The sequence below is a fragment of the Schistocerca gregaria genome, chromosome 3 (assembly GCF_023897955.1).
Source record: "Schistocerca gregaria isolate iqSchGreg1 chromosome 3, iqSchGreg1.2, whole genome shotgun sequence".
NCBI lineage: Eukaryota > Metazoa > Arthropoda > Insecta > Orthoptera > Acrididae > Schistocerca > Schistocerca gregaria.
Window position 1 is genome coordinate 850,975,998 of NC_064922.1, and position 16,955 is coordinate 850,992,952.

At 44.9% G+C, this 16,955-nt stretch overlaps 1 protein-coding gene across 1 annotated transcript in view; it reads right to left on the reverse strand.

Annotated features, from left to right (window-relative positions):
- LOC126354288 (uncharacterized) overlaps positions 1-16,955 on the reverse strand; it is a 162,735-nt gene that overhangs the window by 61,179 nt on the left and 84,601 nt on the right. The window contains exon 3 of the mRNA XM_050003833.1: positions 1,059-1,277. Coding sequence (XP_049859790.1) covers positions 1,059-1,277 — 219 coding nt within the window. The remainder of the gene's footprint in view (positions 1-1,058; positions 1,278-16,955) is intronic.

Below are 16,955 nucleotides of genomic sequence, written 5' to 3' on the forward strand. Positions count from 1 at the left end.
CTCTCAGCACAGCAGTGCCATCGTACAGGGATCTATACAGGTTGTTACAAGAAGATAGGGCCAAACTTTCAGGAAACATTCCTCACACAGAAAGAAAGAAAATATGTTATTTGCACATGTGTCCAGAAAAGCTTACTTTCCATGTTAGAGCTCATTTTATTACTTCTCTCCAAATCACATTAATCATGGAATGGAAACACACAGCAACAGAACGTACCAGCGTGACTTCAAACACTTTGTTACAGGAAATGTTCAAAATGTCCTCCGTTAGCGAGGACACATACGTGCACCCTCCGTCGCATGCAATCCCTGATGCGCTGATGCAGCCCTGGAGAATGGCGTATTGTATCACAGCCGTCCACAATACGAGGACGAAGAGTCTCTACATTTGGTACCGGGGTTGCGTAGACAAGAGCTTTGAAATGCCCTCATAAATGAAAGTCAAGAGGGTTGAGATCAGGAGAGCGTGGAGGCCATGGAATTGGTCCGCCTCTACCAATCCATCGATCACCGAATCTGTTGTTGAGAAGCGTACGAACACTTCGACTGAAATGTGCAGGAGCTCCATCGTGCATGAACCACATGTTGTGTCGTAATTGTAGGAACATGTTCTAGCAGCACAGGTAGAATATCCCGTATGAAATCATGATAACGTGCTCCATTGAGCGTAGGTGGAAGAAACTAAAATGAGCTCTAACATGGAAGTTAAGCGTTTCCGGACACATGTCCACATAACATCATTTCTTTATTTGTCTGTGAGGAATGTTTCCTGAAAGTTTGGTCGTACCTTTTTGTAACACCCTGTATAGAGCCGAACATGGACATACTCTACCCCAGTTCTTGACCTCAGTTGACGCAGGCAACTTAATCGATTAGAAGGAAAGAGTTATTCATGTAAGAAACGGAAATGTACTTTAGTAAATGTTGAACATTGTACTTCAGGAGAAGAGTCTGCAATTGTATGCAGCAAGGAATGCTTCAATAATCAGTGACAATCGTAGATATTGAATCACTTCTATGGCAAACATGGTCTGGGGAGTGACTGTCGAGCTACGCACCGATACTCCAACTGGGCGTGGCCCTCCTGTGGCGACCCAGGGAGTTGTTGACCGCCTCACCAGGCCCCAGGGAGTTGTTGACCACCTCGCCATGTCCCAGGGGTTTGCTGCCCGCCTCGCCAGGTAGGTCGTGCCCTCGCCTGGCTGCCTCCTCGCTGCTGGAGTCGTCAAGAAAGCCCAGGCCCAGGTCCATCCAGGAGTAGTAGTCCTCGTCAGAGCCTGCAACACACACCGCGGCCAGGTGGCGCGACAGTTCGTGGGGGACTGGTTGCTAGTGGGGCAGTCATCACTGCTGGCATCGTGTGCACCCTCATCCTACAATAAAATGGAAGAGACGTCTCTCATCACTCCTTCCAGCTACAATAAAACGCCTATACAGTGAAGAAGCTACGCGGTCACTTCCAGTTTTGATTCCAAAAAGATCTCTCCACAGAAGATGCGGATCTCAGATAACAAGTCAGATTATACAGAATGGTCAAAATAAAACTGGCAATGGTAAAATTGACCCTCGCCAATGAACATCACAGAAGATATTGGAACTGGCCTCTGGCGGCATCGATGGAGCGCTGTGCTCGATTTAGCAAACTGTGAGACGTGCATACCGGCTCTGCCTGCAGCATCGCAGCAACAGCATGTTCAATATTCTGTTCTGGGCATTCCATTGTGGGAGGATTATTTGGGTATGCATGACCCTTCAATTTACCTCACAGGTCAAAACCAAAGAGAGAGAGATCAGACGATTCAGACAGCTAGGAGATTGCACTGCCTCTGTTGATGGTCCTCTCCTCACTCGACGCTTCATGCGCTTGTGACAAGGTTACCAAGTCTGCGCGTGTGCTGAAGCTCCATCCTGCTGAAAATACTCTTAGATTCGTTCATTTACTGGGAGATGATCCATATACTGATCATAAACAGCTTCCAAACATGTCCTTGAGCATTAACAGTTTGGCGCAAGAATAGCGTTACAATGGCAAGACACATTGCATTCCAAACACCAATGTCACTGTAACTGTTCTTCGAAGTGCTGATGGAGGTCTTGTGATGCAGTGGCGCATTTTCTGTGAGTTCACATACACTGCCAGCTTGACCTACACCTCATCACAAGAAATGGAAAACTGAGAATCCGAAAGTCTTCATTGCACTTCAGTCGGAAACTATTAGCACGAAAGTTTGCCTGCATGCTTTAAATCTTGCACACCAGTAAATTCTTAAGGATACAGATCCAGGTTGTTTTTATTAATGTTTCGAAAAAATGGTCCAAATGGCTCTGAGCACTATGGGACTTACCATATGAGGTCATCAGTCCCCTTGAACTTAGAACTACGTAAACCTAACTAACCTAAGGACATCACACACATCCATGCTCGAGGCAGAATTCGAACCTGCGACCGTAGCGGTCACGTGGCTCCAGACTGAAGCGCCTAGAACCGATCGGCCACTCCGGCGGACAATGTTTCAACATGACGATCTTTTAACTCAAACTTGCGTAGATAAACGGCGTAGAGATTTCGTCGGACTTTGTGTTCCAGAATTTCCTTCACTCGAACATTCCGCTGTTCAAACTCTTTTCCGACAGTTAGTTTTATTCGCTGCACAGCCCGTTTAGCGCTATTCTGCCATTAAGTTTTGCGTTGCAGACTTTGCTGAAAGTTTGACCAAAACACTTCCAGGCTGAAATTTTTGCTCGAACAGTTTCGCGCAGGTTCTTAACGAATTGTACCGAGCGAGGTGGCGCAGTGGTTAGCACACTGGACTCGCATTCGGGAGGACGACGGTTCAATGCCGCGTCCTGCCATCCTGATTTAGGTTTTCCATGATTTCCCTAAATCGTTTCAGGCAAATGCCGGGATGGTTCCTGTGAAAGGGCACGGCCGATTTCCTCCCCTGTCCTTCCCTAATCCGATGAGACCGATGACCTCGCTGTTTGGTCTCTTCCCCCAAACAATCCAATCTTAACGAATTGTGCTTAATGTAAAACTCGGCGATGAACTCTCGCTGTTTTATCGTCAACACCATTTTATGTTGAATTCAGTTGGACACTGAACGCGTCTGTTGCTCACACGAACTCAAACGTAATGACACAGTAAATTACTCGGAACTCAGCATGCAAGGGACGCGCATGAGCAGTCAAGTGACACCAACCGATCTAAAACACGGTTCACAGCGTTTTCTGCACTGTGCAGTCTTCCTGTTCACGAGCAAAGGCCAGTTCCACATGAGTCTCGGAAATACTTTCCAGACCAATTTCATTTTTATAGCCTGAATAAAATGTCAATAACGAAATATTTTTATGCCGGTATGTTCATTCTTTGCAACTAAATGAAAGACACTTTGTTTTTTGTCACACTTCTTTCCTTTATTTATGAAGCATCTTCAGTGGCTTGTAATACATGTTGGTTTTATATATACGCTGAAGAGCCGAAGAGATTGGTACACCTGCCAAATATCGTGACGGGCCTCCGCGAGAAGTGCCGCAACACGACGTGGAATGGACTCGATTAATGTCTGAAGTAATGCTGGAGCGAACTGACACCATGAACCCTGCAGTACCGTCCATAAATCCGCAAGAGTACGAGGGGGTGGAGATCTCTTCTGAACAGAACGTTGCGAGGCATCCCAGATATGCTCAATAATGTTCATGTCAGGGGAGCGGCCAGCAGAAGTCTTTAAACGAAAGGGTTGCACTTCTGTCACGTTGAACGATTCTCTTCAGTCGTCGTTGGTCCCGTTCTTGCAGGATCCTTTTCCAGCCGCAGCGATGTCGGAGATTTGATATTTGATATTCACGTTACACTCGTGAAATGGTCTTCTGGGAAAATCCCCACTTCATCGCTACCTCCGAGGTGCTGTGTCACACCGCGCGTCCGCCGACTATAACACGACGTTCAAACTCATTTAAATCTTGATAAGTAGTGGCAGTAACTGATCTAACGACTGCGCCGGACACTTGTCTTATTTAGGCGTTGCCGAGGGCAGCGCCGCATTCTGCCTTTTTACATACCCCTGCATGCGTATACCAGTTTCTTTCGCTTTTCAGTGTATATAAGCAAGGTAGTACTTACAAGTATCTACTATGTTACGTTTTCTCATGTTGTTCTCTTTTCCTTCAGCTTAGCCGTTCGGTTAAATTATCAATCGGTGTTACTCAGGATATCCAATGTTGTTAATACACTCCTGGAAATTGAAATAAGAACACCGTGAATTCATTGTCCCAGGAAGGGGAAACTTTATTGACACATTCCTGGGGTCAGATACATCACATGATCACACTGACAGAACCACAGGCACATAGACACAGGCAACAGAGCATGCACAATGTCGGCACTAGTACAGTGTATATCCACCTTTCACAGCAATGCAGGCTGCTATTCTCCCATGGAGACGATCGTAGAGATGCTGGATGTAGTCCTGTGGAACGGCTTGCCATGCCATTTCCACCTGGCGCCTCAGTTGGACCAGCGTTCGTGCTGGACGTGCAGACCACGTGAGACGACGCTTCATCCAGTCCCAAACATGCTCAATGGGGGACAGGTCCGGAGATCTTGCTGGCCAGGGTAGTTGACTTACACATTCTAGAGCACGTTGGGTGGCACGGGATACATGCGGACGTGCATTGTCCTGTTGGAACAGCAAGTTCCCTTGACGGTCTAGGAATGATAGAACGATTGGTTCGATGATGGTTTGGATGTACCGTGCACTATTCAGTGTCCCCTCGACGATCACCAGAGGTGTACGGCCAGTGTAGGAGATCGCTCCCCACACCATGACGCCGGGTGTTGGCCCTGTGTGCCTCGGTCGTATGCAGTCCTGATTGTGGCGCTCACCTGCACAGCGCCAAACACGCATACGACCATCATTGGCACCAAGGCAGAAGCGACTCTCATCGCTGAAGACGACACGTCTCCATTCGTCCCTCCATTCACGCCTGTCGCGACACCACTGGAGGCGGGCTGCACGATGTTGGGGCGTGAGCGGAAGACGGCCTAACGGTGTACGGGACCGTAGCCCAGCTTCGTGGAGACGGTTGCGAATGGTCCTCGCCGATACCCCAGGAGCAACAGTGTCCCTAATTTGCTGGGAAGTGGCGGTGCGGTCCCCTACGGCACTGCGTAGGATCCTACGGTCTTGGCGTGCATTCGTGCGTCGCTGCGGTCCGGTCCCAAGTCGACGGGCACGTGCACCTTCCGCCGACCACTGGCGACAACATTGATGTACTGTGGAGACCTCACGCCCCACGTGTTGAGCAATTCGGCGGTACGTCCACCCGGCCTCCCGCATGCCCACTATACGCCCTCGCTCAAAGTCCGTCAACTGCACATACGGTTCACGTCCACGCTGTCGCAGCATGCTACCAGTGTTAAAGACTGCGATGGAGCTCCGTATGCCACGGCAAACTGGCTGACACTGACGGCGGCGGTGCACAAATGCTGCGCAGCTAGCGCCATTCGACGGCCAACACCGCGGTTCCTGGTGTGTCCGCTGTGCCGTGCGTGTGATCATTGCTTGTACAGCCCTCTCGCAGTGTCCGGAGCAAGTATGGTGGGTCTGACACACCGGTGTCAATGTGTTCTTTTTTCCATTTCCAGGAGTGTACATGCGTGTGATCTGGGGATGCGGTTACTCGGTCCCCGTACTACAGATGGCCGATTTCCGGCGTTTGTCCAACCATATTTATTACAAGATTTTTGCTTGGACCTTTCACTGTGTGTTGAATGTGTGGGGTGTTTACAGTGTCTAATGTTGCCAAGTGTCACTGTGTGTTTATTTTTCGACTTTTATTTGTGTAGTGTGTGTGATTTGATATTTGTTCATTTGTTTTGTGTGTAGATTTTTGGCTGTGAACAGCCATCTTCAGTGCATTTTCGTTCCACTTCAACAGCCTGGCGGCAGTTCATGTCATTGTGTGTTCTTACAGGTTTATAGGCAGAAGGCAATGTCGTTCTGCCTATAAATCTGCAACAACACACGATGACATGAACTGCCGCCAGGCTGTTGAAGTGGAACGAAAATGCACTGAAGATGGCTTTTTACAGCCGAAATCTATATTTGTAAGAATAATAAAACCTAGCGGAATTGCGACTGACTGCTGTGTGCCTCTTTTCCTTAGAGAGAGAAAGCTTGGGGGGAATTAATCTATCAATTATTCTGGTTATAAGGTGTCTTTTTTATTTTTGACTGAATCAGTTTTTTATGATACAGTCATAACCGGTTTCGGCTTTCAAAAACCATCTTCAGATGCTGCAACAGAGAAAAGAAAAGCTTAAATTAAGACTTGGAACAAGTGCAACTATTTTCACTAGATCTACTTGTTACTTTAGTAAAGTACTATTACAATACATATGGCTCATACCTACAGGCGTAATGTGATAAAAAGTGTTCTACGGTTGTCAACTGAACATAAAATCAGGAATCAGGAAATTATACAAGCAATTGTACTTCACCTTCCTTACTCTTCGCCGTAGATGCACGCGTTCTCTTTAAGACAATCTTCACAATAGCCGGTTACACATTGTAGAACAACCTAAGATTCGTCACGAAACGCAAAGAACCGAATAAACCCACCAGTGAGAAAATGAGTTTGCAACTATTGCATATTTTAATACCGTGTGGTTATAATTAAACTTTCCCTATTTAACACGTTATAACACGGCAACTAATTACCGTACGAGTGACGAACTTAGTAGCATTGATGGCCAGAGAATGGGGTGCCTCATTTCCATGCGTCAGAGCACCACCGTCTAGTTCCAGCTATGGCTACCAGGTGCCGTGGTCAGTCATCGTGATTTGTAGTCTCACACACCTGACCAGTGAACATGAGCTTGGGCAAAAGGGGCAAGGCATTACTGGTGAAGCTCTATTATCAAAATAACAGCAATGTTGCAGCTGAACTTCGAGAATATCGTCGGCTGCAAGTGTTACGGAAGGGTCCTCTTTCTCCACCTGCTGTGCGGAGCATGATGAAGAAGTTCCAATTAACTGGATAACTGGGCGTTTTCGTGCAAGATGGGGCCCCGCTGCACATCGCTAGTGAATTTCATCTGCTTTTCCGAAAGACATATGAAAGCGATCGAATTATCAGCCGATCGTTTCCAAATGCTTGTCCGGCACGATCACCTGATCTCACTCCCTGTGATTTCTGGTTGTGTGGCTACCTGAAGGGCAGGGTTTACCAGGGGAACCTTCACACATGTGCTGATCTGAGGCGCAGCGAGTCAAGGTAGGTAGCCAGCGTACCTATGGACATGGTTCGTTCTGCTGTGCAGAATGCAATCCTGCGCTTTCAGACTCGTTTGGGCACTGATGGACGCCATATTGAGCCACTTTTGTAGCAGTAATGGTACCTGTATGTAATGGTATGATGTACCGTAGCAACACATTAAAAGTGTTTCAGTTGAACTGATTCTGCACTATTTCTCTTCCCCATGTCTGGTGATCGTACAGTAATTAGTTTACATGTTATAACGTGTTAAACAGGAGAAGTTTAATTATAACCACCCGGTATTTACGGTTCACTTAGCTGAGGTAGTCGCTGTTTCCTGCACCCATGCTTCAGCGCGTCATGGTCTTCCCTATGAACGAGAGCCGCAGTGTGGTCTTCGGGACGCGTCTGCGCCAACAGGAAGAATGGCGTCTATGAGCTGCAGCAAGGAACTAACTGCTCTGGCCGTCGATTCCGTGTTTTCTCTGCTAAGCCTGTGTCCAGTGGCGTGAACATATAGCAGCATGAAGCGTAGCGCCACCTGGCACCGAAAAACATACTACAAGGTTCGCTACTCTGTTTCTTTTATTGTAAAGGCCTCACTTGCTAAGTAGACTTTCCTGTTTTCATGACCCACATTTGTTTTCATATCTGATGAACAACAGACTGAATTGTTATAGTAATAGTTGTCATATTTTATGGTTTTTTTACGACTGATGATTGTTTTATAAAGGACGCGCCCATCTAGCGTAACGAATAGGGAATGAAAAGCACACTCGGTTATATGTATAATTCCCTGATTTCTGATTTTGTGTTTATCTGAAAACGCATGAACACCTGTTCATTAAATGCCGCCCGTAGGTATGAACCACAGGCATTATAGTAGTCCTCTACTAAGCTCACAAGTAGATCTAGTGAAAGTAGTGACATTTTTCTCATGTCTTAGTTTAAGCTTTTCTGTCTTTGGTCTTTGAAGGCCACAACCAATTATGAACGTATCATAAAAAGTGACAGAGTCAAAAATAAAAAAAGTAGTACCTTATAACCAGAATAAATAATCAGTTAACCCTATTTCTCTCTATCTCTCTCTCTCTCTTTCTCACTCTCTCTCTCTCTCTCTCTCTCTCTCTCTCTCTCTCTCTCTCTCTCTCACACACACACACACACACACACACAAATCCAGTCACGTAAAGAATGATATATTCACACATAACAAAACAAGCAAACACACACACACACACACACACACACACAAAAGAGTAACACATTCACACATCATTCACACGTAACAAAACGAACAAACACACAGACATGAACACACCCACACAGACACATACAAGAATAAAACACATATCATTCACAAATAACAAAACACATACACAACAAATGAACAAATATCAAACCACTAACACAACACAAACAAAAGACGAAAGATAAAGATACAGGGACATTTGATATCAATGCATACTGCAAACTGACACACATTCAACATACAATGAAAAGGGCATGTGAAGTGTTGTAATAAACATGAGCGGAAAAACGGCGGAATACGGTCATCCGTAGTGTGGAGACCGAGTAAATGCATCTCCAGGACCACACACATGAACTACCAGCATTGTATATCCTAAGTAGCACAAAACTATGATTTAACCTCACGAAACTTGTGCTGCAGAATATGTATATTTAACAAGCCACTGAAGATGCTTCATAAACAAAAGAAGCGAATGCATACGGACATATGGAAAAATCAAACTGCCTATCACTTTATTGCGAAGACTGACGTGCCTCCAACAGTTTCGAAGCAACCAAGGAACGACGAAAAACGTAAAAAAATGAGGAAAATATTTCCAGCTGGTATATGCTGTTACTCGCTAAAAGCATTGAACATACAATTCACTTTACTCTCCCAGAAAAGTTCAAACACACTACTAGCCATTAATATCGGTAAGCGAGAGCACCGAGCGGCATTATTTTCGAAGGAGAGCTCCCACGTTATTCTGTAATCGTTTCGGAAGCGATGTCACACGGTTCTAGCAAACCGAGGTACTGCTGTCAGTTCTCGCACCAACCAATCAAAAGCAAGTGGCCACAGATCCGAGCAGGTGCACTGCAGTGTGCATAGCGGCGTGAACGCGAAGCGGCTAGCAGCTGCCACATGCATGCTATTCTTCGCTGTAACGAAAGGTGTGTTTAGAGTACATAGTAATGCTCAGATTTTGCTGACCATGTGTTTCCATGTATACATAATAATGATAAGGTATTTGATTGTGATCTGGAAATTGTCATAAACGCCATACTATGGCATTTTATTCTCATTCAAATTGAAATCTTGTTTTCGATTTTTATGTTTCTAAATAAGAGTTATGATGGTGTGTAGTACCACGTTGTACAAATACATCCAAAACATTATTTAATGGTGTGTCAAAGAATAAGAATGTGTATAGAACGTGGTTGTAACTCGCTCCTAGAGATCCAAATAATCGAAGTAGCCTACTTCATAATACATAATAAATCATAATACATCAACGATTTGGGTGTTAAAAACAAAATTTTAAAACTGTCTTTTCGAGAGCCCATGGAGAGTGCAGTTACTGAAGTTCGTCATAGTTCAAAACATTCTGATGAATAAAAATGCTTCATATGTAGTAGTACAGTCTAAAATATTATGGCAGGGATCTTTCATCTCTGTCTGCTGTTGTTAAGGATTCAATTGCAGATAAATACTTGTGACAAGCAAGCATATAAAGATGACTGCTGCTAATTTCATTCGCAGTAATTAAGTTGTGCTCTTAGGTTTGTGACTAACCACCACACATTGAGAAATTACTACGTATTTGGGAAAAAATGTTGAATTATTCGTTACAGTAAGAAAAAGTCACTGTCAGTTGTTTCATGTACAGCAATTTCATCGTTGTAATTTCATCTTCCACTTTTCAAACATATGGAAGCCGTGAAATCGAATATACTCATTCCTGAGATGTGCGCTTTTACTTGTAAATAACTGTAAATATTGCAGAAAAATACTTAACTCTCACGAGGAGCAAAGTCTCAGAATGCGTTAGAAACACGAGGAGGAAAAACATTTTTTATACCCAGCCAGATGCGAATCTATGTCATTATCCACGACAGTCTGTTGCCTTAACCACATGGCCAAAACAACTACTATGCAGTAAGCGTTCTGTTCCTGCTGATTTTCGTGGAGAATGACGCAGGCTGACTTTGTTGCTGAACAATGGGGGCGTAAGCCGTAAATGCATGAAATTTTGAAAGGTACACAAAATCCCTTTCAATTGTTACTTAAAAGTTGTAAACGTTTTTCGATAGTTAATACGTAAACCATTTGTGGGAAAAAGTATGGAAAGTCGCTAGTAATTGCAGCTAACACTCATTTCATATACGTAGTGAGAGCTGACATCTTGAAATTTAATGATTTTTGAACTTTTAATTACATAAAATTAACAGGTTTTTTGTGAGAACGTTTATTGAAAATGGTTTTTTTCTGTTATAATCATTCACTGTAACAACAATCCGAAACTAAAACCACTCAGTATTTCTAAAATAACAAATTCTAGTTGTAAACAAATACACAGAACCGAACAAGTAATCATATCGAAACCTAACCACGTCTCGAGTAAATTAGATGGAAAATCGGCGGGCAGACTGATCGGTAACAGGTCTCAAAAGCTTACAGAATAGCAACTTTAGGTAAAGAACTGAAAATGACGTCATTACCGAGGCTAAACTACTGCACCGATCAGTATGAACTATACAGAATAGGGCCCCTTGTGGCCATCCGTTACTGCGACACGGCGAGTTCGAGACGCAGAGGCGTGCAGGGGCCGTGTAGGCCGCACGCGTGCCCGAGGTGCCCGAAGGGTTGCCTATCGTGTTTGCGAAGACCTCCGTTATAGCACATGCACCTCCAATTTGAATTGAACATCCAGCTGACGCGCCGTTGAGCCTAGAGTTTTCTGCACACACAACACGACGAGATGCCACAGCATCCGTCATACTGAACGTTCCAGCAGTTACTGCCGCATGCTACACATTGACCACGGTCACAAAACACAGTGTGCTCTCGCAGCAAGCTAATGTAACCTACTTTTTGATTCACTCTCGTATCTTGCCAATTGTGAGTATGTACTAATAAATAAATAATATGAGCAAAGTCATAAAAGCAGATGACAATCACAAACACATTTCTACAAGGAACCTTCGGGGTGTGGCGGAGGGTACATTTTGTACCACTGTCTCTTAGCCCCTTTCCTGCTTCAGTCCAAATGGTTCACTGCAAAAGCGATTGTTGGTAGGTCTCTGTGTGACCTCTAACTCTCTAATTTTAGCTTCGTGCTCTTTTTGCGAGATATACGTAGGAGAAAGCAATGTATTGGCTGACTCTTCTAGAAACGTACGCTCTCAGAATTTTAACTGTAAACCATATGGTGATGCAGAATGCCTCTCTTGTTGCGTCTGCCAGAGGAGCTCCCTGAGGGTTTGCGTGACGCTTTCGCGCTTACCAAGTGAACCCGTAATGAAATTCACTTCTCTTCTTTAGATGATGTATGTTTCCTCCATTAATCCTATCTGATACATATCCCAAATTGACTAGCAAATTCAAGTATTAGTCGAACGAAGATTTTCTATGCTACGAAGCTACCAACTTTCTGAGTCAACTACACTTCTTCAGGACTCTTCCAGCAATTCTCAGTCTGGTATCAGATTAGCTGCAGTTACTTTTATGTGGTCGTCCCACTTCAAATCATTATGTATGCAAACTCCTATGTAGATATTTGATGGATACGACTACTTCCCACATTTGTTTTGTAATGCTGTAATTATACAAGAATTGACTTTCTGCGATTTATGTTCAATAAATTACATTTCTTAATGTCAAGGGCCAATTATCAATCCCTGCATCAAGCGTCAATGCTCTGCAGGTTTTGGTGGATTTCGGTACAATTTTCTAGCGTTGGTACTCATTTCCACACAGCAACATCATCCATGTACAGCGACTTCAAACATGATTCTCGGCGATTATTATGAAAGTTACTGCTGTTTTATTTATTGTTCATTATAAAAAGTAATAATAACTAAGCCAATGGAGCAATCTGATCATATGATGCATACTGAGGACATCAGTAACAGGCTACACTACTGGCCATTAAAATTGCTACACCACGAAGATGACATGCTACAGACGCGAAATTTAACCGACAGGAAGAAGATGCTGTGATATGCAAATTATTAGTTTTTCAGAGCATTCACACAAGGTTGACGCCGGTGGCGACACCTACAACGTACTGAGATGAGGAAAGCTTCCAACCGAATTCTCATACACAAACAGCAGTTGACCGGCGTTGCCTGGTGAAACGTTGTTGTGGTGCCTCGTGTAAGGAGGAGAAATGCGTACCCTCACGTTTCCGACTTTAACAAAGGTCGGATTGTAGCCTATCGCGATTGCGGTTTATCGTATCGCGACATTGCTGCTCGCGTTGATCGAGATCTAATGACTGGATTTCGCAGCAGCATGGACTATCAGCTCGGAGACCATGGCTGCGGTTACCCTTGACGCTGCATCACAGACAGCAGCTCCTGCGATGGTGTACTCAACGACAAACGTGGGGCACGAATGGCAAAACGTCACTGTTAACAGCATCATGATGGTCGCATGCGTGTTTGGCGACATCGCGGTTAACGCACATTGGACGCGTGTATTCGTCATCAACCGGCGTGATGGTGTGGGGTGCCATTGGTTACACGTCTCGATCACCTCTTGTTCGCATTGACGGCACTTTGAACAGTGGATGCTACATGTCAGATGTGTTACGAGCCGTGGCTCTACCCTACATTCGATCCCTGCGAAACCCTACATTTCATCACGATAATATACGACCGCATGTTGCAGGTTCTGTACGGGCCTTTCTGGATCCAGAAAACGTTCGATTGCTGCCCTGGCCAGCACATTCTCCAGATCTCTCACCAACTGCAAACGTCTGGTCTATGGTAGCCGAGCAACTGGCTCTTTACAATACGCCAGTCACTACTCTTGATGAACTGTGGTATCGTGTTGAAGCTGCATGGGCATCCAAGTTCTGTTTGACTCAATGCCCAGGCGTATCAAGGTCGTTATTACGGCCAGAGCTGGATGTTCTGGCTACTGATTTCTCATTAACTATGCACCCAAATTGCGTGGAAATGTAATCACACGTCAGTTCTAGTATAATATATTTGTCCAATGAATATCCGTTTATCATCTGTATTTCTTCTTGGTGTAGCAATTTTAATGGCCAGTAGTGTACATTTCAAATCAGGCACGTATATGGAGAGTTATAGACGAATATATTAAAAGATGATAAATAAAGGTGCCATACCCCTCAATCCTCCTCACTTACACGTAACATGAAGGCAGCACGAGTTTCTGAGATCTTTAGCTAACATTCCTACTTGATGAGTAGCCACAATTTATTATTTCGTAAGTATTTACGAAGGACTTTCAATATGTAATGCAACTAATTGTTTTTCTCGTCCAATTTCTCCTGAAATAATGCGGAATTTTTTTGTGGGACATCGTGAAATATTTCCGCTTCAGCCCCTATGGTTTCATGAAGTTCCGATAAATGTCGGTGTTATACATAGGCTTTTAAAATGGCGTCTGTAATGGAGGTGTGTTCCAAGCAGACAACTGTAATTGAGTTCCTTTTGGCGGAAAACCAGAGCATCGCTGATACTAATAGGCACTTGCAGAATGTCTACGGAGACCTGACAGTGAACAAAAACACGGTGAGTCGTTGGGCGAGGCGTCTGTCATCATGGAAACAAGGTCGCGCAAACCTGTCCGATCTCTACCGTGCCGGCTGGCTGCACACACCTGAGACTTCTCCAGTACTGGAACGTGTGGACACTCTCATGCGAGGTGGTCGGCGTATCACAATGAAACACCTAGCTGCTCAACTGGACGTTTCTGCTGATAGTGCTGACACTCACCCACCATAAAAACCTGGCATTTCAGTCTTTGATCGCTATTTTTAATTTTCAATGACCGGTGTCAGGGTAGCTGCCCATCTTCAGATCATACTGTATATTGCAGTCACAGAGTAACCTTTCAGTACAGAAATATTGGTTCGCAGTCATAACTGAACTTTCTTTTTAGTTGTGACAGCAAACCGATAGTTCTGTACTGACAGGTTACTCTGTAACTGCAATATATGATCTGAAGATGGGCAGCTAGGCTGAAACCGGTCATTGAAAATAAAAAATAGCGATCAAAGACTGAAATGCCAGATTTTTATTCAAAAACGATAGCGGCAATCCCAATACGACAATCATGTCTAGTTTTGATAAACTCATCCACCAGTTGGGGTACTCAAATGTGGGATCAAATGGTTCAAATGGCTCTGAGCACTATGGGATTTAACATCCGAGGTCATCAGTCCATTAGAACTTAAAACTACTTAAAACTAACTAACCTAAGGACATCACACACATCCAAGCCCGAGGCAGGATTCGAACCTACGACCTTAGCTGTCGCGCGGTCCCACTCTGAAACGCCTAGAACCGCTCGGTCACTGCGGCCGGCTTCGGGTGGGTTCCTCGACGCCTAACAGAAGACCATAAAAAGCAACGGAGGACCGTCTGTGCGGAACTGCTTGGGCGTTAGTAGGCTGATTTGACGAATATCGTCACAGCTGATGGAACATGGGTTCATCACTTCGAACCGGAAGCAAAACGGCAATGCATGGAGTGGCGCTACACCACCTCTTCTCCGAAGAAAAAGTTCAAAGTCGCACCTTCAGCCGGTAAACCGACGACGATGGTCTTCTGAGACTCTGAAGAAGAGGTTATTCTGTTTGAAGTCCTCCATCATGAACCAACGGAGCACTAAAGTACATTGCGCTACCCTCAGAAAATTGCGTGCTCATCGCCAAAAAATGCAAAAGAATCTCTCCTTCTGGGCCTGTGAACAAGCCTCCGGAACCCGAGTGGAGTTCGCAAAACTTCATTGGACTGTTCTTCCTCATCCACCTTATAGCATAGGTCTCTCATCTTCAGACTCCTGTCTGTTTGGCCCAATGAAGGATGCACTCCACAGTAAGTAGTACTTGGGTGACTGGGAGGTTATTGATACAGCAGGACGTTGGCTCCGACGTCTTTCAGTGGAGTGGTACAGTGGGGACTTACAGACCCTCCCAGTAAGGTGGCGTAAGGCTGTCGCATTGAACATAGATTATGTTGAAAATAGGTTTTGTAACAAAAAATTGGGTGATAATATGGTGTGTTACAGGCCTGAATGAAACCAACGTGCTTCCAGAAAAATAAATGAGCCGTGGTAAAAATTGCTGTTTTGAAGAGGGCGCCGAGCGCGTAGTGTGATGCAGTCGCCCTCCGTTTCTGGCGGTGGCGCCGCTGTGGCGATCGCAGCTTTGGTGTCTCCCTATGGTGGGAAAGGTTGCCTGTTCACGTGCATCTAAGCGGCGCTATGAGCTCGCCAGTCGGACAGTTGGTCAGACGGGTCAGTGTGGGGCAGTCAGTGTCTGTCGTCCGGAGTGCTAGTATGTGCTGAGCCGCCAGTCTTCTCGAGTTTGTTCAGGCAATGGTCATTGGCGGTTGGATCGATCGTTTGGTCGGTCGCGCACTGCGACACAATATGACTTGTCCGTCTTGAGCGTCGGCGCAAGTGAGGTCGCCACGTCAGTCCAGGGAGCAGCGCCGTATAGGGAAGGGTAGTGGCTTCGCGGCCGACACGAGAGCAACAGGAGTCAACCCACCACATCGGCTGGCCGGGGCGAGCTGCGACGCCGTGAGACGGGAGATCGGTGCGCCTTCGTGTGTCCGTTGATGATGCTGGCATCGGACGGTTCGGGAGAGCGTTTTGGGGGTGCAGCGCCAGGTCTTCGCCAGACATCGTAGTTTATTAGAGGTTAAGTGATTCGTGAGATGTTGTTTCATTTACTTGTTAAATTCTACTTCTTTTCGTGGTCAGTCTCTCGTCCACAGCTTGCTCGTCTGTCTCTCGTCCGCATTTGTTAGGCAGTTAGTGTCTGTCTGTCGGTCTGCCATACGTTAATAGCTGCCTCTGTGACGTTTCTCGGATTCGGTATTAACCATTTATTGTTTGAAGTGTAACGGCCGAATTCTGAAAAATGTTTTTATCTTGCCTATCATCTTGAGAGGCGGTATATGTGTAATGTAGAGCATGTTTGGCTAACCTTGTATATTTTATGTAAGATTGCATTTCATGGGATTTTTATTTAAATGGTTATTTTAGTATATAAAGTTGCCAATCTTCCACCGTAAGAGTTTTCTTCTTAAATCAAGTTGCACCTTCGGTGGCAAGTTAATCTTTTAATGTTAGTGTTTTGTACCATTTCCATCCCTCCTACGGGGTACATAGTTTATGTGCTTGTTTGAGTTGTTAAAATTTTTAGTTTAAAGTAATCTGGTGTGTTGCAGATTTGCACCAGTGTAGTGTTTCGGAGGTTGTTGTGAGCAGTCGTGACTACGGCCGTGTCAAAAGGGAGCAGCCCGAAAGCTCATACTGTCAAAAATTTGTTCCTTCCGCCTCTGAATAAATTGTATCTTGATATTTAGAGGGTGCTTTCTGATCATAAAAAGAAAGGGGGCTTTTAGGAATAAATTTCCATTTGTTGAAAGAAATTTGATTTGTTTTCATCAGTTATCCACTGGCAACTACTTCCATG